The sequence below is a fragment of the Gopherus flavomarginatus genome, chromosome 3, assembly GCF_025201925.1.
Source record: "Gopherus flavomarginatus isolate rGopFla2 chromosome 3, rGopFla2.mat.asm, whole genome shotgun sequence".
In the NCBI taxonomy this organism is placed as follows: Eukaryota; Metazoa; Chordata; order Testudines; family Testudinidae; genus Gopherus; species Gopherus flavomarginatus.
In genome coordinates this window covers 233,924,751-233,947,070 of record NC_066619.1, presented here as the reverse complement: position 1 = coordinate 233,947,070, position 22,320 = coordinate 233,924,751, and the positions used below count along the sequence as shown (strand labels likewise).

At 46.8% G+C, this 22,320-nt stretch overlaps 1 protein-coding gene across 18 annotated transcripts in view; it reads left to right on the top strand.

Moving 5' to 3' along the window:
* Positions 1-20,891: 20,891 nt before the first annotated feature.
* Positions 20,892-22,320, top strand: part of FIP1L1 (factor interacting with PAPOLA and CPSF1) — a 99,056-nt gene continuing 97,627 nt past the window's right edge. For 5 of the 18 annotated variants that reach the window (XM_050947664.1, XM_050947669.1, XM_050947667.1 and 2 more), the window contains exon 1: positions 20,895-21,037. In XM_050947664.1, the coding sequence (XP_050803621.1) occupies positions 20,956-21,037 (82 nt within the window). In that variant the 5' untranslated portion in view covers positions 20,895-20,955. Of the gene's footprint in view, positions 21,038-22,320 lie in introns of all 18 variants that reach the window. The other 13 variants (XM_050947671.1, XM_050947672.1, XM_050947668.1 and 10 more) reach the window with 8 other exon arrangements.

Genomic DNA, 22,320 nt, shown 5'->3' with positions numbered 1-22,320 from the left:
ACAGCACAGGAAATTTCCCACCTACAAGGCAGGTGATGACACCGAGGCCTTCTTGGAAAATTTTGAAAGAGCCTGTCTTGGGTACAGCATTCCCGAAGACCAGTACATGGTAGAATTGAGGTCACAGCTCAGTGGACCTTTAGCAGAGGTGGCAGCTGAAATGCCTAAGCACCAAATGAATGACTATAAACTTTTTCTAACCAAGGCCAGATACAGGATGGGGATAACCCCAGATCATGCCCGTCGGCGCTTCAGAACCCAAAAGTGGAAACCAGAGGTGTCATTTCCCAAACACGCCTACTACATTGCAAAAAACTATGAGGCCTGGCTAACAGGAAACAACATTCAAACCTTGGAAGAACTGAACCTCCTCATACAAATGGAGCAGTTCTTGGATGGTGTTCCTGAAGACATCACGCGGTACATACAAGATGGAAACCCCAAGAATATCGCTGAGGCAGGGGAGATTGGAGCCAAATGGATGGAACTGGCAGAAAGCAAGAAAGCTACTGTCAGGGGGAACGATTACCCCAGGGGGCACACAGACCATAAACCCTACAACCGAGGACAGCCAAAGACCCCACATACCACCCAAGTAAAGCCACAGATACCCTACCCTTCAACCTCACCAGTCTCCAGTAACTCACCTCGGCCCAGTGACCCATCAGATGGAAGATGCTTTAAGTGTAATGAACTGGGACATATCAAGGCCAAGTGTCCCAAGAACACCATGCGAGTGCAATTCATTACACCACCATCACACCAAAGATCCCCAGGCCCGGATGCCTCTCAAATACCCTTGGAGCGAAGGGAAAATTTGAGAGTGGGCGGAAAGAAGGTTACTGCGTGAAGAGACACGGGGGCACAAGTGTCAGCTATCCACCAATCCTTCGTTGACCCCAAATTCATCAACCCAAAGGCCAAAGTTACAATTTACCCCTTCATGTCACAAGCTGTAGACTTGCCTACAGCTCAACTGCCTGTCCAGTACAAAGGCTGGTCAGGAATGTGGACTTTTGCAGTCTATGACAATTATCCTATCCCCATGCTACTGGGGGAGACTTGGCCAACCAGGTGAGGCGGGCCAAGAGAGTGGGAATGGTTACACGTAGCCAAACCAGGCAAGCTTCCAGACCCATTCCTGTTCCTGAACCGTCCACAGAGGCCCCGTCTGTGTTACCAGAGACCCAGACAGAGGTAGTGGACCCGGATTCCATGCCTACCACTGAAACAGCCACAGCATCTCCAGTCCCAGGCCCGGAACTGGAACAGCAACCAGCACCAGCAAGTGCAACCCCATCTTCAAACTCAACGCCAGTGGGCGCCAGCGAGCCAAAACTGGCAGAAGCCACAGACAGCCATACCCAGAAGGCTTGGCCAGAGCCTGAAATACCCTCAGGTGCACCAGCGGAGAGCGGTTCACCAGCAACGGAAACAACCCCATCACCTACATCGCTTCCAGAGGGACCAAGCCCAAGTCCACAGTCTGAGGAAGAACTGGTGACCCCAGCCTCAAGGGAACAGTTCCAGACTGAGCAGGAAGCGGATGACAGCCTTCAGAAAGCTTGGGCGGCGGCACGGAGCACCCCACCGCCTCTCAGCTCTTCTAATCGATCCCGGTTTGTTATAGACCAAGGACTTTTATACAAGGAAATTCTTTCTGGTGGACACCGGGAAGAATGGCAGCCGCAAAAACAGTTGGTGGTTCCAACTAAGTACCGGGAGAAGCTCTTAAGCTTAGCCCATGATCATCCCAGTGGCCATGCTGGGGTGAACAGAACCAAGGACCGGTTGGGGAAGTCCTTCCACTGGGAGGGGATGGGCAAGGACGTTGCCAAGTATGTCCGGTCTTGTGAGGTATGCCAAAGAGTGGGAAAGCCTCAAGACCAGGTCAAGGCCCCTCTCCAGCCACTCCCCATAATTGAGGTCCCATTTCAGCGAGTAGCTGTGGATATTCTGGGTCCTTTCCCAAAAAAGACACCCAGAGGAAAGCAGTACGTACTGACTTTAGTGGACTTTGCTACCCGATGGCCAGAAGCAGTAGCTCTAGGCAACACCAGGGCTAACACTGTGTGCCTGGCCCTAACAGACATCTTTGCCAGGGTAGGTTGGCCCTGCGACATCCTTACAGATTCAGGGTCTAATTTCCTGGCAGGGACCATGGAAAAACTGTGGAAAACTCATGGGGTGAATCACTTGGTTGCCACCCCATACCACCATCAAACCAATGGCCTGGTGGAAAGGTTCAATGGAACTTTGGGGGCCATGATACGGAAATTCATCAACGAATTCTCCAATAATTGGGACCTAGTGTTGCAGCAGTTGCTGTTTGCCTACAGGGCTGTACCACATCCCAGTTTAGGGTTTTCACCATTTGAACTTGTGTATGGTCACGAGGTTAAGGGGCCATTACAGTTGGTGAAGCAGCAATGGGAGGGGTTTACGCCTTCTCCAGGAACTAACATTCTGGACTTTGTAAGCAACCTACAAAGCACCCTCCGACACTCTTTAGCCCTTGCTAAAGAGAACCTAAAGGATGCTCAAGAAGAGCAAAAGGCCTGGTATGACAGACATGCCAGAGATCGGTCCTTCAAGGTAGGAGACCAGGTTATGGTCTTGAAGGCGCAACAGGCCCATAAGATGGAAGCATCATGGGAAGGGCCCTTCACGGTCCAAGAGCGCCTGGGAGCTGTAAACTACCTCATAGCATTTCCCAATTCCTCACTAAAGCCTAAAGTGTACCATGTTAATTCTCTCAAGCCTTTCTATTCCAGAGACTTACAGGTTTGTCAGTTTACAGTCCAGGGAGATGATGCTGAGTGGCCTGACGGTGTCTACTACGACGGAAAAAAAGACGGTGGCGTGGAAGAGGTGAACCTCTCAACCACCCTGGAACGTCTGCAGCGGCAACAAATCAAGGAGCTGTGCACTAGCTTCGCCCCATTGTTCTCAGCCACCCCAGGACGGACTGAACGGGCATACCACTCCATTGATACAGGTAATGCTCACCCAATCAGAACCCCACCCTACCGAGTGTCTCCTCATGCCCAAGCTGCTATAGAACGGGAGATCCAGAACATGCTACAGATGGGTATAATCCGCCCATCTACCAGTGCATGGGCATCTCCAGTGGTTCTGGTACCCAAACCAGATGGGGAAATACGCTTTTGCGTGGACTACCGTAAGCTAAATGCGGTAACTCGTCCGGACAACTATCCAATGCCACGTACCGATGAGCTATTGGAAAAGTTGGGACGTGCCCAGTTCATCTCTACAATAGACTTAACCAAGGGGTACTGGCAAGTACCGCTAGATGAACCTGCCAAGGAGAGGTCAGCATTCGTCACCCATGCGGGGGTGTATGAATTCAATGTCCTTCCTTTCGGCCTTCGTAATGCACCCGCCACCTTCCAAAGGCTGGTAGATGGTCTACTAGCCGGACTGGGAGAATTTGCAGTTGCCTACCTCGATGATGTGGCCATTTTTTTCTGACTCCTGGCCCGAACACCTACTACACCTGGAAAAGGTCTTTGAGCGCATCAGGCAGGCAGGACTAACTGTTAAGGCCAAAAAGTGTCAAATAGGCCAAAACAGAGTGACTTACCTGGGGCACCAGGTGGGTCGAGGAACCATAAACCCCCTACAGGCCAAGGTGGATGCTATCCAAAAGTGGCCTGTCCCAAGGTCAAAGAAACAGGTCCAATCCTTCTTAGGCTTGGCCGGATACTACAGGCGATTTGTACCACACTACAGCCAAATCGCTGCCCCACTGACCGACCTGACCAAAAAGACCCAGCCAAATGCAGTTAAGTGGACTGATGAGTGTCAAAAGGCCTTTACCCAACTTAAGGCAACGCTCATGTCTGACCCTGTGCTCAGGGCCCCGGATTTTGACAAGCCATTCCTAGTAACCACAGATGCATCTGAGCGTGGTATAGGAGCAGTGCTCATGCAGGAAGCAACAGATCACAACTTCCATCCTGTCGTGTTTCTCAGCAAGAAACTGTCTGAGAGGGAAAGTCACTGGTCAGTCAGTGAAAAGGAATGCTATGCCATTGTGTACGCCCTGGAAAAGCTACGCCCATATGTTTGGGGACGGCGGTTCCAACTACAAACTGACCATGCTGTACTAAAGTGGCTTCATACTGCCAAGGGGAACAACAAGAAACTTCTTCGTTGGAGTTTAGCTCTCCAAGATTTTGATTTTGAAATTCAACACATCACAGGAGCTTCTAATAAAGTTGCTGATGCACTCTCCCGTGAGAGTTTCCCAGAATTCAGTAGTTAAAAAGTGTTCTTAAAATGTAGAAGTCTGTTAGTTATATACTTAGGAGTATATGTAAAGGTGTATGTGTTGTATTAATCTGTTTATTTTCAAGTTCTAGAAGAAAATCGCCGCCAGTGAGCTTCCCCACTGTCTGCAATTTGGGGGGCGTGTCATAAACAGATAGCTAAGGGTTAATGTCTCTTTCACCTGAAGCACCTGACCAGAGGACCAATCAGGAAACCGGATTTTTTCAACTTTGGGTGGAGGGAATTGAGTGTCTAAGGTCTTTGTTTTCTGGCTGCCTGCTTGCTCTGAGCTTTGGAGAAGTAGTTCTACTTTCTAGTCTTCTGTTTCTAAGTGTAAGGACAAAGAGATCAGATAGTAAGTTCTATGGTTTCTTTTCTTTGGTATTTGCATGAATATAAGTGCTGGAGTGCTTTGATTTGTATTCTTTTGGAATAAGGCTGTTTATTCAATATTCTTTTAAGAAATTGCCCTGTGTTGTATCATCTTAATACAGAGAGAATATTTGTACTTATTTTTCTTTCTTTTTATATAAAGCTTTTTTTTTAAGACCTGTTGGAGTTTTTCTTTACTTCAGGGAAATTGAGTCTGTACTCACCAGGGAATTGGTGGGAGGAAAAAATCAGGGGAGATCTGTGTGTGTCGAAGTGGCTAGCCTGATTTTGCATTCCCTCTGGGTGAAGAGGAAAGTATTTTTTGTTTCCAGGATTGGGAACAGAGAGGGAGATTCACTCTGTTTGGATTCACAGAGCTTGTGTCTGTGTATCTCTCCAGGAGCACCTGGAGGGGGGAAGGGAAAAAGAATTATTTCCCTTTGTTGTGAGACTCAAGGGATTTGGGTCTTGGGGTCCCCAGGGAAGGTTTTTCAGAGGGACCAGAGTGCCCCAAAACACTCTAATTTTTTGGGTGGTGGCAGCAGGTACCAGATCCAAGCTGGTAACTAAGCTTGGAGGTTTTCATGCTAACCCCCATATTTTGGACGCTAAGGTCCAAATCTGGGACTAAGGTTATTACAGATCCCAACACACTCCCAGTCCCAGATTTCCCCAAAACTATGTGCTCTGCACTGTCCAGCCCTCTCCTGGTCAGTTGAGAGAAATAATATGGTTTGTTTGCTCCCTTAAAGACACAAAAAGCATCACAGCACATTAACTTAACTAGAAGTGAATACACTCTTTCTTTTAAACACAGAACTGAATTGATTTATGGTAAAATAAAACAAATTTATTAACAATAGGACATAGGTTAAGTGATGGTAAGTAACAGGAATAAAGTTAGAAAGGGTTACAAGCAAATAACAGTGAAAACATGCATCTAAAGTCTAAAACTTAATCTAGCAAGATACAGGCTTTGTTCAACGTAGTTCCTTTTACCAGTCATTCTTTTCCTAGCCATGGCTGACTTTCCCTCATAGAGAACCTTCCACAAAAGTACAAGGTGCAGGCTTCACCTAAGAAGACAAGGGAAAGGTCTTTACCTAAGTAGGTTTCTCACCTATATTCAGTTCCAGAGACTTCAACCTCCCTTTGGTTGAAGGACGCATTTTCTCAGCTTGCAAGAGCTCTGGCCTCTAGTTTGTTTAGTGCAGGGGTCGGCAACCTGCGGCTCCAGAGCCGCATGTGGCTCTTTGGCTGCCCCCTTGTTTTTTTAGGAGCTGTGAGGTAATCTCAAAAGTAATGGAAATGGTCATGCAGATTGTTAACAAAATAATGGCAAGCACTCTCAATCATCAGCAGTTTTACCAGGTTCTTCAAGACGTTAACAGCCAATATGATGATCTTCTCATGTATAACAAGGTAAGATGGCTTTCCAGAAGTGCAGTCCTGGTAAGGGTTGCATCATGTCTTGAGGAAATTAGGGTGTTCCTATGAGGAAAGGGCCTTAAATATGTGGTGCTAACAGTTCCTCACTGACTGCAGAAATTCAGTTTCTTGGTGGATTTAACTTCTCATTTAAATGTATTGAATTGGAAGCTACAGGGAAAAGAAAATACACCTCTACCCCGATATAACGTGACCTGATATAACATGAATTTGGATATATCGCGGAAAAGCAGTGCTTGGTGGAGGGGGCGGTTCTGCGCACTCTGGCAGATCAAAGCAAGTTCGATATAACGCAGTTTCACCTATAACGCGGTAAGATTTTTTGGCTCCCAAGAAAAGCGTTATATCGGGGTAGAGGTGTAGTGCAATTTTGCTTTTGGAAGAAGTTCTTTCATTTAAATGAAAGCTGTTTTTGTTTGTAAGGGACATTGAGATGCACGTGTTGGTGCATTTCCCAATACTGAAGCAATACAAACAAAAAAATGACTGTGACGTTGATGTTAGATTTCTTGCAGAAACGGTCATCAGAATGCAAGCTGCATTTGCTGTCCGATTTCAAGAGTGCAGAAGGGAAAAGGCCACTTCGTCATTTCTGTTGAAACTGCTTGAAGCTGACACTTCTGCATTGAATTTTTCAGGATTTGTGGGAATCCATCGAGTGCAATTTGAACTTGAATTAGCGGACTTGCAAGACAAGGATTTATTAATTCAAAATTGAAAGATCTTGTAATTGAACTTCAAAATCTGGGAAGGCAGAAATCCACCCTGGGGCTACAATACAAGTGGTCTGAAATGGATGACCTTAAGTGGGAAGACCATGTTATATTTGATGTTTGGAATTGTCTACCAGATACGTACAGTCACCTGAAGAAATATACATTTGGACTTCTCTCAATCTTTGGTTCAATGTACTTCTGTGAACAAGTGTTTTCCAACATGAATTTAATCAAAAACAAACTGAGGAGCCAACTACAAGATGTTAGTCTTGAGTCTTGCTTGAAAATGAAAATCACGGCATATTCACCGAACATTGAGCAACTCTCTAAAGATATCCAACAGCAGAAGTTGCATTAAAAGTATTGGTCAGTAGTAATAACTTTAATATGTTAAATTATTATTAGTTGATAAATTCTAACTCGACAAGTAGCTTTGCGTGTGTCATGGTCTAATTCCCCACTCTGAACCTTAGCATCCAAAAGAGGTACCAGCATGAATTCCTCTAAGCTCAATTACCAGCTTAGAACCTGTAGCGCTGCCACCAAGCAGGAATTCCAGTGCCTGGTACACTCTGGTCCCCCCCAAAACCTTGCCCGGGGACCCCCAAGACTCAGACCCTCTGGATCTTAACACAAGGAAAGTAAATCCTTTCCCTTACCGTTGCCTCTCCCAGGCTTCCCCTCCCTGGGTTACCCTGGAAGATCACTGTGATTCAAACTCCTTGAATCTTAAAACAGAGAGGAAAATCCACCTTCCCCTCTCCTTCTCTCTCCCCCTCCCAGACTCTCCCTGAGAGAGAAAGTAATCCTAACACAGAGAGAAAATAACCTTTCTCTCCCCCTTCCCTCCTTTCTCCCCACCAATTCCCTGGTGGATCCAGACCCAGTCCCCTGGGGTCTCACCAGAATAAAAAAAACAATTAGGTTCTTAAACAAGAAAAGCTTTTAATTAAAGAAAGAAAAAACAGTAAAAATTATCTTTGTAAATTTAAAAAATGGAATAGGTACAGGGTCTTTCAGCTATAGACACTGGGAATACCCTCCCAGCCTAAGTATACAAGTACAAATTAAAATCTTTTCAGCAAAATACCAATTTGAACTCCTTTTAGCCAAATACACATTTGAACTCCTTCCAACCAAATACACATTTGCAAATAAAGAAAACAACCATAAGCCTAACTCGCTTTATCTACCTAGTACTTGCTATTCTGAACTTATAAGAGCCTGTATCAGAGAGATTGGAGAGAAACCTGGTTGCACATCTGATCCCTCTGAGCTCCCAGAGTGAACAACAACCAAAAACTAACAGCACACACAAAAACTTCCCTCCCTCAAGATTTGAAAGTATCCTGTCCCCTAATTAGTCCTCTGGTCAGGTGACAGCTAGGCTCACTGATTTTGTTAACCCTTTACAGGCAAAAGAGATATGAAGTACTTCTGTTCTATTAACTCCTACTATCTGTTTATGACACGCCCCCCAAATCGCTGACAGTGTGGGACCACGCTGGCAGTGATTTTTCCCTAGAACTCTAGAATAAACAGATTAATAACCATAGCGTGTGATGTGGCTGTTGAAATATTTTGGTCATAGACCAAAACAAAAAAGTGGCTATTCTTCTTTGAAAGGTTGCTGACCCCTGGTCTAGTGAGAGATGCCAAAGATGGCTTCTTTTCTTGCTTATATCTTCCAAAGTTCAATAAACTTGTTTCAAGTGGCAGGATGACTTTGTGCTGTTCTTCCCATTCTGTGGGCTTCCTAATACCTGTATGATTTCTATGTAAATGGGGCTCCCCTTGCTTGATTCCATCATGCTTAATTTATATAGGAGACAGCTAGAGAGCTGTGACATTCACTCTTTTCTGGGCAGATCATAGAGCCCTAATATCAATAAGAATCTATAGTTCCTTACATAGTGTTAATACATACCTTTTCACGATGATATTAATCACCAGTGTGTCACTAGCTTTCAGAAAGACCTCACTCTATACACTTTTATAATACAGTAATATAATATAGCATCAATTGATTCAGTTGCTTACCACTTGAGGTTCAGCCCCTATGTCTTTATAGACCACTAAAACTTTGAAATGGATTCTTTGAAAAGTGAAACCCAAACCAACCTTCTCTTCCTTGCTGGGTGTAAATGCTATGCTGTCTTCTCTCCTTGTTAGCTGGGAGGTTTGCCTCCACCCCTCATTAACCTGATGGGTCTCTTTACTGCTTATAGGTAAATTGAGGTAAACACACATTCCTTTGTTTAGGATAGATTTGTTTAACAATTCCCCTGATACATCTGGTTTGAACATATCTTAGTTATCGTTCAAGCATATATCCATTACTCTTAATTCCCACCATGTGCATACATGATGGAAGATCAGTAATGATCAGTGAGTTATGAGTTTTCAAATGATACCTCACAAGGCTTATTTTGTACAAAGATTATTACAATAGTGTGTGTAAGGTGTGAAAACTGGGGTGCTTAGTGTCACAGGGGTCTAAGGGTGGGGACAGGGCAGAGGCAAGGCTGGGTACAAGGCAGGAACAACAGGGATAAGGTAATGCAGAAGCAATCACAGTGGTAGGCATGAGCATTGAGTAGCCATTGAGCTGCTGGCCCTTCCATCCAATCGGGCAGTCTGCTGCAGGCCGCCTGTACTGATAAGGCTACCAGGAAACTAGCTCTGCTGCAGGCCTTGGTTCCTGACATTTACCATTGAGGTCCCAAGACTGCAAACACAACACATGCAAGTATTCCTATTGGAATGTAAGTAGGTCTAAGGGAGTCATAATGACTTTAAGTTACGCTAAATTGGTAAACTTAGGCCTCATCTACTCTGGCAAGTTTCTGCAGAGTAAAGCAGCTTTCTGCGCTGTAACTCCTGAGGTTACACATTGCCAAGCCTCTTAGTGCACAGAAACTGTGCAGTTGTAGTGCTCTAAAAAAACTACTCGAATGAGAGGCATAGAGCTTTCTGCGCTGTGGCTACTGTGCTGCAGGGCAGTGTAGACACCATGGTGATTGGCCTCTGGGAGGTGTCTCACAATGCCTGTTCTCATCTCTCTGGTCATCAGTTTCAATTCTACTGCCCTGCCCTGAGGTGACCAACCGTCATCCCCATCCCATACATTCCTTTGCAGATCTGAAAGTCCCCTTCCTGTTTGCTCAGTGATGCATGCAGTGGTCTCAGTGCATCTTTCCAGGTAGCCATGCCTGCTCCACTCACCAGGGGATCCCCTGCTTGGAGCAATGCCGAGATGCTGGACCTCATCAGCATTTGCAGAGAGGAGGCTGGGCAGTCCCAGCTGTGCTCCAGCCATAGGAATTATGATACCTATGGACAGATTTAACAAGATATGATAGAAAGGGACCATGTCCGGGCCACATTGCAGTGTAGGGTAAAAGTGAAGGAGCTGCAGAACACCCACCACAAGGCGCAGGAGGCAAACTGCCGCTCTGGTGCTGCGCCCACAAGCTGATGGTTCTACAAAAAGCTGGATGTGATATGTGGTGGCAACCCCACCTCCACTGCAAAGGCCTCTGTGGATACTTTGTTGGCTCGCGTGCCAGTCGAGAGTGGACCGAGCCAGGAGGAAATTTTGGACAAAGAGTGGGAGGGAGGACCCAGAGGCAGAGGATGACTCAGAGGCCAGAGATGCATGCAGTCAGGAGCTGTTTTCTACCCTGGAGGAGTCTAGCCAGTCACAGCAGTTGGATCTTGGCACAGCACAAACAGGAGAGGAGGCCCCTGGTAAGTGGATCTGATTTTGTGAATTGCTGAAGCAAGTTGTTGAGGGCAGGAGGGCTGCAGAAAGCAGGCTTGTTTCCCACCTTATGCCTAGTTTGAGTGGTGGAACAGGCTATTGATAGACTCCCTCACTTCATGGTAATCTCCCTCAGAGATCTCCAGGAAAGTCTCGTGCCTATACAGTAACTCCTCAAGTAATTTTGTAGTTATGTTCCTGAAAAATGCGACTTTATGCGAAACGATGTTAAGTGAATCCAGTTTCCCCATAAGAATTAATGTAAATGGGGGGGGTTAGGTTCCAGGGAAACTTTTTTCGCTGGACAAAAGACATTATATACACATACAGTATAAGTTTTAAACAAACAGTTTAATATTGTACACAGCAATGAATGATTGTGACACTTGGTTGAGATGGTGGAGTAAGAGGGAGGAATATTTCCCAGGGAATGCCTTGCTGCTAAATGATGAACTAGCACTTGGGTGAGCCCTCAAGAGTTAATAAACTGTCGTTAATGTAGCCTCACACTTTACAATGCAGAAAGAAGGAAACACAATAGATGCTGGGCAGTAGTTGCAAACACTTCCCTGCAAAAACTGAACATGATGATGAGCCCACGCTATCTAGCTAAAGCGCACCACTCCCTCCTCCTGACAGCACATGAACGGCTGCACAGGTGCTGACTTTCCAAAGTGCTGGGGGGGGGGTGCATGAGTGAGAGAGAGAGGTGCATTGCCCAAATATGCTGACCTCGACAAGTACGTTGCCCTTTTAAGCAGATCAGACAGGAAGCAACAGCTTCCAGCAAGCTCCCTCCTTTCTGTCCCTGAACCCTGTCTCCCTCCTCCGCTTTGAGGGAGTATGAAGGGGGGGGGTCAGGAGTAGGGGGACATCCTGATATCAGCACCCCTCTCCTCCCACCCCCCAGCATGCAGAGAGCTCCTGGGAGCAGCTTCAAGCAGAGGGCAGGGCAGAAGCAGCAGGGCAATGGTGGAAGGGCCACCTGAACTGCTGCAGGGCAGCTGCCGAGCCACATACCTAATCCCCACGAGGGGCTGCTCTTCCAGCAAGCAGTGGCAGAGGCGCCTGGGGGGAGGGGCAAGTGGGGCAATTTGCCCCAGGCCCTGGGCCTCGCAGGGGCCCCCATGAGTTTTTTGGGGCCCCTGGAGCAGGGTCCTTCACTTGCTCCTGAGGCCCCAGAAAACTCTCACGGGGCCTGGGCCCCTGGAGCTGCTTCTGCTCCAGGTCTTCAGCGGTGGGGGGTCCTTCTGTCCCTGAGCGGAAGGACCCCCCACCGTCGAATTACCGCCGAAGCGGGACCTGCCGCTGAAGTGCTGGGTCTTCAGCGGTAATTCGGTGGTGGAGGGCCCCCACCGCGGGTCTTCGGGGCACTTCGGCGGCGGGTCCTGTAGCAGAAGGATTCCCCGCAGCTGAATTACTGGCGAAGCGGGGGCCCCCCACCGCCGAAGACCCCAGACTCCCTGAATCCTCTGAGCGGCCCAGAGCAGTAGACAAAGCAGGCAGCTACCAAACACCGTTATAAGGGAGTATTGCACAACTTTAAATGAGCTTGTTCCCTAATAGATCAGCAACGTAACAACGAAACAATGTTAACCAGGACAGTGTTAAGTGAGGAGTTACTGTACTGGGCAATCCGCTGCCACAGGTTCCTTGGCAGAGCTGCTTTGTTTCTAGTCCCATTAATGGTAACTTTCCCATGCCACTTTGCCATCACCGGGGACCATTGCTGCACACAGGCAAGCCACATAGGAGCCAGGATGGAAGCCGCAGGCTTGGAGAAGACCCTCCCTTGATTCCCTGCTCACCCTCAGCAGCGAGATATCTTCCATAATGATCGCCTCCTGTGGAAAGTGTGGGGACAGGAAAGATTATCAGACCCTGTCCCCTACAGTGCTGGCTCTCCCCAAGAGCAGTAGGGTCCAAAGAGAGTGATTTACCCTGCCCTGTAGCTACTCACCATTTTGAGGTCTTGTGGATCACGTGTGCTTGCTTGGGATCAGCCAGTTAGTGACAGCTGTGTGAGTACTGGCTGTGTTTTAAAGCACTGAATCAGTATTATCTGTGTTGCAAACAATACTGCTTCTGTAAAATGTTGCATTTAAATTTCACAGAGATGATCTTGGGAGCCCAGCCTCCCTCTTTGTTATCAGTGGCAGAAAAGCGGCACAGAATTAGAAAGTGGCCACGAAGAACTAAGAAGGACTTTCTCCGTGAGGTTATGATGCACTCCGCTGCTGAGAAACAGGAATTGAAGGAGTGTCAGGACAGCGAGAAGAGGGACCGAAAGGAGAATGCGGCACACCAGAAAGAAGCCACGGAGCGGCTCTTAAATGTTATGGAGTGCTAAGTGGACATGCTCCAGGCAATACTAGCTCTTCAAACTGAGCAGCTCTGCGCCCACCCTCCCCTACTGCCGCTGTCACAAATCTTTTCCCCATGCACCCCACACACACCACCAACACACTGTTATCAACCTCCTGGCTCCACTCTCTACCCGCAGCATTCCACTCCTCTCTCCTCACAGTCCAGCACTGTGGACTCCCACTACACTGAACCCCCATCCCCCTGCAGTTTGGCCCTGCTGAAGTACAGCACTCTCTTCATTGTACTCCAAAGGAGAAGGTTGGGCATGATCCCTGGGCATACACAAATCTGTAGCCATCTTGGGACCCTTCCTCCTCTGGAAACCATCCCTTCCCCCCTCCCTCCTGATAAATTTTTTATTTAACTCTCTCCTCCAGTTGTCTTTTAATAAAAGAATTGTGTTGGTTTGAAAGCAATCTTTATTCTACTAAGTGAAAGCAAAAAGAGCACTGCAAAGCAACATACAATTATGTTAAGCCCCCTTTCTTGCATCATGTGCACCAATCTCCTCCTAGCATTACAACACTGCAGTCCCGAGCACAGCAACAAATATAGTGACTTTCAGCTTCAAATTGCTCCCTGAAGGTATTCCTGATCCTTATAGCCCCACGCTGTGCCCCTCTAATAACCCAGGTCTCGGGCTGTTCAAACTCAGCCTCCAGGCGCTGAACCTCTGCAGTCCAGCCCCGAGTGAAGCTTTCACCCTTCCCTTCACAAATATTACAGAGCATACAGCACACGACTATAAGCGTACGAATATTGTCATCGGCAAGGTCCAGCTTCCCATACAGGCATCACCAGTGGGCTTTTAAATGGCCAGATGCACACTCAACAGACATTCTGCACTTGCTCAGCCTGCTGTTGAACCGCTTCTTGCTGCTGTCAAGTTGCTCCGTGTATGGCTTCATAAACCACAGCATTAAGGGGTAGGCAGGTCTCCCAGAATCACAATGGGCATTTTGACTTCCCCTACGGTGATCTTCTGGTCTGGGAAGAAAGTCCCTGTTTGCAACTTCTAGAATAGGCCAGTGTTCCAAAAGATGCATGCGTTATGCACCTTTCTGGACCAGCCTGTGTTAATGTCTGTGAAAACCCCCACGGTGATCCAGAAATGCCTGGAGAACCATTGAGAAATACTCCTTACAATTAATGTACTCAGTGGCTAGGTGGTCTGGTGCCAGAATTGGAATGTGCGTACCATCTATTTGCCCCTCTGCAGTTAGGGAAACCCATTTGTGCAAAGCCATCCACAATGTCATGCCCATTGCCCAGAGTCACAGTCTTTCGGATCAGGATGCAATTAATGGCCCTGCACACTTCCATCAACACAACTCCAATAGTCGACTTTCCCATTCTGAACTGGTTTACAACCAATCGGTAGTAGTCTGGAGTAGCCAGCTTCCACAGTGCAATTGCCACGCGCTTCTCCTGCAACAGGGAAGCTCTCATTCTCATGTCCTTGTGCTGCAGGGCTGAGGCGACCTCATCACACAGTCCCATGAGTGTGGCTTTTCTCATGTGAAAGTTCTGCAGCCACTACTTGTCATCCCAGATGTGCATCACAATGTGATCCCACCACTCAGTGCTTGTTTCGCGAGTCCAAAAGCGGTGTTCCACTGTGGTCAGCACCTCGGTGAATACCACAAGCAATCTCATGTCGTAGCTACTATGTGTGGCGAGATCAATGTCGCACTCCTCTTGCCTTTGTAGGTTAAGGAATAACTCCGCTGCCACTCGTGACATGTTGGTCAGAGCAAACAGCATACCGGTTGGCAGTTCGAGATCCATTCCTGCTGCCCGAAAGAGGCAGGGTGCACAGTACACAAACCGTTGAAAGATTGCACCAAATGCAGACAGAAGCACAGGGATTGCTGGGATGCAAAGCAATGCATCACGAGGCATTGGGACGGGACCCAGGATGCCCCGTGATCCACCTTCAACAAATCTTAGTGGTGAAAGAGAAAGAGGTACTCTAGGATAGCTGCCCAGAGTGCACCACTCCGAATACCACTGCAAGTGCTGTAAGTGTGAATACATTATTGTGCAGGCAGCTGTCAGTGTGAACATACAACCATAGGCGCCGACTCCAAGGGAAAATTGGTGGGAGCAGCTCCCCGCCCAGCTCACCTCCGCCTCTGCTCCGCCTCCTCCCCAAGCATGCCACATGCCCGCTTTTTCCTCCTAGCTCCCAGCGCTCGCACTGTGAAACAGCTGTTTCGCATAGCTGGGAGGGATGGAGGAGGGGAAATGCAGAGTGTTTGGGGAAGAGGCAGGGCTGGGGATTTGGGGAAAGGGTGGAGTCGGGGCAGGGAGGCATGAGCACCCACTGGCGCCAGGGAAAGTTGGTGCCTATGCACACAACAGCAGTTTCCCTTCTGAGCTTTGTAACTGCCAGGACTGCAACTTTGCCAGTGTAGTCGTGCCCTCAGATGCTGAAGAGACAACGTGTAAATAATAGGTGACATATTTTAGCTTACATATTCTAACACCCTCCTGTTAATTGCTTTTTCTGCTATGCTTCTCTCAACCCCTTGACCTTGAATTAAACAATCCAAGACTCTCAGGCTCAGGACTTGCCTACAAGGAACACAGCTGCATGCCAGGGTGCAAATCTACAGAGCACTAGCTTGTTGAATAGTAATGTCCCATATGGACACTGATATAGTGAGTTGAAAGTATGTCAAATGACTAATGATGGAATTTTTGGTGTACTGTACCAGTTTCCGCACTGGATGTTACTGCACAGCAAGCTAATGTGATGTACATTTACATCCTGGCTTGCTGTGCAGTAACATCACATATAGATAATCCCTCAACTGATTAATTCAGGAATGAGGCCAACTCTTCCTCCCAATATTCAGTGGGAGCAAGACTAGACCCACGATAAGAGTCCTTTATTAAATCTTGATTAGTTGGTGAGTCTCAGAGGGCAAAATAAGTTGTAAATTAGCTCTGACTTTGGATTTGAAGCCTGCCTCCTCTTGTCCTGCTGTGAAAGCAATTTTTTCCCCCATCCTGTAGATACCTTTCCACTTGCCAATACTTATAGGATCCCGAATGGAAAACCAGACTGAACATGCTACAGCATCCAGAGTATCATCTAATCATGATAATTGATAAGAATCCTTTGAAGTTACTTCATTTAGTTTTCTATAGTCCACACAGAATCTGGTACTGCCATCTTCTTTAGCTAGAACTATGAGTGAGGTCCAAGAACTGATTGAAGGCTCATGGAGATCAGCCTGCATTTTCCTCACTAGCATCTGCTACACTTTCTGGTGGGCTGCTGCAAGGAAAGATTCAAGTTCTGTGACAAATTCCACAGCCTCTCAGAGTATTCTTGACCTCCTTTCACTGATCTTGATCTGCAAGTCCAGCTGATCATCTATAAATTGGTCCATTGTTAATATATCCTGGAAGTTCTCACTGGTATCTAGTTATGTCAGGAACACAAATCTCCTCAGGGCTTCTACCAGTTCAGGCGGGTTCACTTCTTTCCATTTTCTTGCTCTCAGCTGCAGCTTATGCAGCTTTTATTGATGGACGACTCCAAACTGCATATCAACGCCTAGTACCAAATCTGGATGATTGATTTAGACTCTTTTCTTGGGGTAAGTTCTGAAGAACCATCAGAGCTGCTCCATTCAAGCTGGCTGATAAAAACTCCCTTCTCTGTTCATCTGGGGTATGTTAAATTGAGCCAAATAAGCCTCCCAAGAAATTAATCCTTCAAAGAAAGTTGGCTTTTGTATTACTTTAGTTGTAACAATCAGATCTCTCCCTTCTGAGCCTCTGTTATAAAGGAGGGTAGGTAGAAAAGTGTTGCAAATGTCCTGTTTTATCCAAGTGCTTTGGCTGGCCCAATTCCTCAACCAAATGGATTACAGTGACATTTTGATTTACTTCTGAAGCTGATTTAAGCTCCTTAAGTCTTTGCAGCAGCTCATCTCTGTTAGGAAGTTCCAAATTAGACAAAGTTTTCCTGTTCATTTCTATTTCCTGGAAAGGCGTGTCCATGATAATCAAGTTGCTGGTTACCTCATCAATCCATCCTGCCATTCCAGGTTGGGAGTTTTGTAGTTGGGTTTCCAAATCTGTCCAGATAGAGATTTGTATCTCAAACCACAGGTCTCTCAGTCCTTTCTGAGAAACCTCTAGATGTTTCTTTAATTTCTATTCCAGGGTCTTCAGCTCCTGTTTTAAATTATTTTGAGAAGTCTCCGATTTGTGTTGTAAACCTTGTTTTAATTCTGTTTTGGGCATCTTTGTATTCTGTGAGCACCTCCCTTATGGCTCAACAAGAATGCCAACTCACAATTTCTCTCCTTGGAAACGCTATCCCACCACTAACAGTGTTGCTCCTTAGTTAAAGTAGTTAGCCAATATTTGATGTCTTGTCATGTTTTTGTTAGGAGGAAAAATTAATGATATGTGTCAGGTATTTCTTTGGTGAAATCCTATTTACAAAGAACATACAGACTGTCCTGTTTCCCAGAACACAGTAGGAACAAACTACAGGCATCAGAATAGCAGCTGTGTTAGTCTGTATCCGCAAAAAGAACAGGAGTACTTGTGGCACCTTAGATACTAACACATTTTCTCACAATTTCTAAGCCTGCCTTTCCTGTGCCTGAAGGGAATCAGACTCTGCTCCCTCTCAGGACTGTGTTCATGACTGCTTCTCAGCTTTTCTGATGGCTTTCACAGGGACACACCATTTGCAGCCACTCAATGCTCCAGTCCCTGTGTTTCCAATCAGTCTTCAAGCCTGCATGGCTTAGCTGTTTATCAGCTTTGCATGTGCCCTAATGCCTTGGGGGATGGTTTCCATTGTCTTCGGCAATCTTATTCCATAAAGGAGCTTAATTACCTCTGTTTAGTCTAAATGGAAGGTGGCTAGCGTGACCGTAAGTTTTAAAGGGGCTGTGGTTGCCTACAGATCAACACTGCTTGATGGCAGCCATAACCACAATACCTTGCTCTTATATCTCAAAACAGATGATTATTCTGTCACACCATCCAACTTAATATTGCACAATAAATTATTGAAAGGCAAGTATAGTTAAAAAATTATTCCACATGTTGCTTAATTAAAAGAAATAAATATTTAGAATTTGTAAAGTGGTTGAAAATCAGTCCTACAGAAACCATCAAAAATAATTCTGTCCACAGGCAACTTTAAAAAAAAATCTCAAAAATATCTATTACTTTATTTGAAAAAAGCTACAAATTACCATATTTCACCTAATCACATTCAATTCTCAGACCTGACGATAAACACTCCTGATCTTCTATGGTGATGAATGGCAGGAGAATGTTCTTTTAATTCCAGCTATGATGTGTCTCCCTACTATTCCCACTCTGATGTATCTTTTTTTCCATTCTCAGTTCTGATTTGTATCTTTGTTTATTTCAGCTCTGATCTATTATTTCAACCTACTAGCTGTGGTGTAAAACTTTACAGTGCAGAACAATATGAAAGACAAAATTAGTCTGGAAAACTATTTGATGTGAACAATTAATGCCCAAAAGGATTGGTTGATCACCAGGCCACTGGGCCTATCCCCATGCAGAATTAATTCCTTGTCAGACTGAATTATCTTGAAGGCTAAAAATCTAGGTTTTTCTTTGACATATCACAAACGCTGAAAATTTTTGTTTTTGTTGCCTTCTGCTTTTCCAGTGTTGTTTTTATTTTTCAATGTTTTAACTTCCATTGTTTTCACAGTTATGCAGAGTCAAAGCAACAAAAGTTCTGTCAAGAAATCATGAGTTTTTTTTCTTTTCAAAAAATACACCATACAGTGCAATTATTTCTCTTTGTAAGCTAGTCTGAAAGAAAAACTACTAGCCAGTGCCCAAAATCAGATTAATCAGTGTAAGTCCAGAGTGACTCCATTAATGAGGAAATTTATATTGGTAGTTAGTTGTAGTCTATTTTAATTATTACTTGTGCAAATACTTAAGCATTCTGGAAATAAAAATAATAGGTATTGATTTGAAGACTCACTGTACACTGGAAATCTTGTAAGTTCTAAAAAATAATGTAAAAGTAGTTTCATGTTCTGCACCTGGCCTTTGAGTCCTGTCAATTTTTATAGATTTAGTATCAGATTTTTTAATTCAATTTCTTATTTTCTAATCTGTGTGAAAGTCCAAACAAGTAAAACTGACTGACTCCACAGGGGAAACAGTGTAATCCTGCAAGCACTCTTCTCAGGTGGACCATTGTATCTACATGGAGTGCCTGGTATGACCAAGGTCAAAGTACTGCCAAATATACAAAGTAAACAAATGGGGGGCGGAGGGAAGAGAAATATTGTACTGACCCTTAAAAAAAGATACAAGTTCCTTAAACTGTATATAAAATTTGTATAGGAAACCCAGGTCTGAAAACTTTCCAAATCGAACCACCTTTCTCTCTCCATTTATGATTGCATAGTGAATGAGAATTGACTTGTAGCAATGAAAATGACCTGACTTCACTGCATGGTTAAATAATTAACTAAAGTAATGTTCCATTCGCGCTCATCACACTATTTTCAAGATTTAACATTTCAAAAGGAAATTTCTTTATTCAAGGCTACATCTATGCCAAGTACAAAGCTGTAAAACAAGGTTGTCTGTGCAGATGATTCAAAGAATGAGCTCCCTGCCACAAAGTGGAGCTTTTAATATTTGCATAGGCTTCTGTTTTGATTTTCAGAGGGTAGATGATGGCATGAGAGCATCTCTTTTGAGAAAAACCCACATACCTGGGCTGAAGTGGACCCAGGGTGGGCCAAATTTCTTTCCACACCTCCCTCTTCTTGCATTTTATCATAAAACTTTTCATTAGTTGGCGCAGGCTGAAACCACATTAAAGATGGTCTCCATTTGCTGCATGTGAAAGGGAGGCTTCCAGTAACAAAGATGGCAACCATTGTCTATTGTTTTTGAAAGGGGACAGATGCAAGGCTGCCTTTTAAGGCAAATAGTCTCAGTCCCCCATGCTAAATGGACAGAAGAGTGCAGGAGGGCATGGCAACGTAGGGAGCAATAGCGATTCCCAAAGGGAATGGGGAGGGGAGGGGGTGTGACAGAAAAGAGATGAGGATGCTGGACCAATGAAGGGAAAAGGACGGGAAATATGGGAGAACAACAGCTGAAATACAGAGAGTGCAGGAGCAAGGGGAAGACTAGTGAGGGGAGGAGGGCAGGATCCTGGCTGTAGCGTGGAGGGATGCAGGATTATGCTACGTGAGTGCGTATCAAGGAACAGAATGGCAGGCCCCCCCCGCCCCCTTAACGATAAGGGAGGCTAAGCCCTTCTCCCTGTGCCAGTAGCCTGGGAAAGGCCTCCATTAATGTGGACCTGTTCAGGGCTGGATTCACCAAGCTGCAATGAGCAGCATCCTCCAGCTGGGGAAGGGTTTACTCCCCTAGAGACATCCCCTTCCCCGACTTCCCCGTGCAGTTGGTTTAATCTTTTTATTTTGGGGCTGGGTCTCACGGAGGATTTCTGTAACCCTCGTGGTTGGCAAGTGTGTATCTCCCCCTCCCCTGGCTGCAGAGGGAAGCCCCCGTTTCTGTGGCACCAGTTAGCAGGCCAAGGGCCCGCTGCGATGGTTGTGGGCCTATGGCAGCCCAGCCCCTTAGAGGGGGTTCTCTCCCCACTGTGCCCCAAGGGCCAGGCCACCTTACTCCTACCCGCACGATGCCCTGCCGGGAGAGGGGGCAGACCCCCTTGTCCTACCCCCAGTGGGGGCCGGCCCGGCACCCTAGTGCTCCGGGGCCCGGCCCTTTCCTGTGTATGTGTGAGTCACTCGGCAGGGGGAGGGGAAGCGCTGAGCCAGCGAGCGGCGGCGGCTCCTCGGCGGGGGAGGGGCGGGCGCTGCACACACCGGCCTCCTCGGCTGCCGCTGGAAGCGTCCACGGGGCTGCGCGGGGAGCCGGCGCGGCGGGTGCCTGTTGTCCGCGCTCGGCAGGGGCCGGCGAGTCCCGGGGGAGGCGGCCATGTCGACCGGTGAGGTGGAGCGGCTGGCGGCGGACCTGAGCGGGACCGGCGGCGATGAGGAGGAGGAGTGGCTCTATGGCGGTACGCACCTTCCTAGGCCCCGGCCTGGCCCGGCCGCCTCGGGCTCCCTCCCTGGCGCCGCAGGACGGGGAGAGGCCGAAAGGGGAGCGCTAGGCCCCAGCGTGCGCAGCGCGCACTCTCCCCATCGCCTCGGCCGGCTCCCTGGCCCAGGCCGGGCCCGCTGCCTCTGACCCCGCTCCCCGCGTGCCCATCTCCCGCAGGAGCCGCTCCGGGGACTGCTGGTGCGGGAACCACCTGCTAATGCGGCCGCGCCGGGCATGGCGCAACGCGGGTCTCCTAATAAGCAGTGTGATGCCTCCACTGATCCCCCGCCCTGCGGCACTGGCCATCCGCCCCATTTCTGCTGGTCCCCGCCTACTGCCTGGCCGCCTGAGGGTCTTCAGCGCTCCCCTCTTTATTCCCCCCCTCTCCCGCCACGGGCCTGGGGCACTGCTCGTTGTGTGCCCCACAAATGCGTCCCCCCTTTAAAACAAGTCCATTATTCTTCCTGGTTTGTAACTTCGCCATCACCATCCTGTCTGGGCACTTCCTATATCTAGACTCCTTTGAAATATCAAAGATTTAAAATGTGTGTTTCCAAGTGTATTTTTCTATCCTGTATAGTGACTGTACCATTGGCTGTAGAAGAGCTAAGAGGGAAAGGCCATTTGGACACTGGATTCATATAATGCTTCGGTCTATCTATAATCTGTACCAAATGCACTTGTTTTGGAAAGGAGGGTTAGAATATAGTGACTGATCAGAATGTGTGTGTGCTAAGAGGGAGTTCTTTGTCTGAGAGGTAGTAGCTGCTCAGGTACTTTGAGGAAATTCTGAGGTGTGATTGGTATGGGAGTACTGAATACATATTTAGGGGCCATTCTTGCAGCCTTCATTCACTTGAATAGTTCCACCAAAGCCTTATTTTCTGTCATGCCTTTCAAATAAATTATCTTAAAATTCTTTGAATTCTCAACACCAATAAACTATCTTAGGCACTCCTTATTGTAGATTAAAATTTCACATACATAACTCACATTTAAGTAAAACAGTAACAGTAAATAAGTGACCTAAAAATGAAAACAAGTTTGAAATACTGTAATCTCTCTCTTTTGGTTTGAAACTTGTAGAGCTTGACTTCCTACACTGCCACTGGGAGTGAGCGTCCCAGTCTGGGTAGACAGACCCTCACTAGTGGGGCTTCAGCTGACATGCTAAAAATAACAGTGTGGACATTGTAGCGTGGACTTAGAGTTCAGGCTGTCGAACCTAAGGGGTTATGTTGGTTTGAGAGCCTGAGCTCC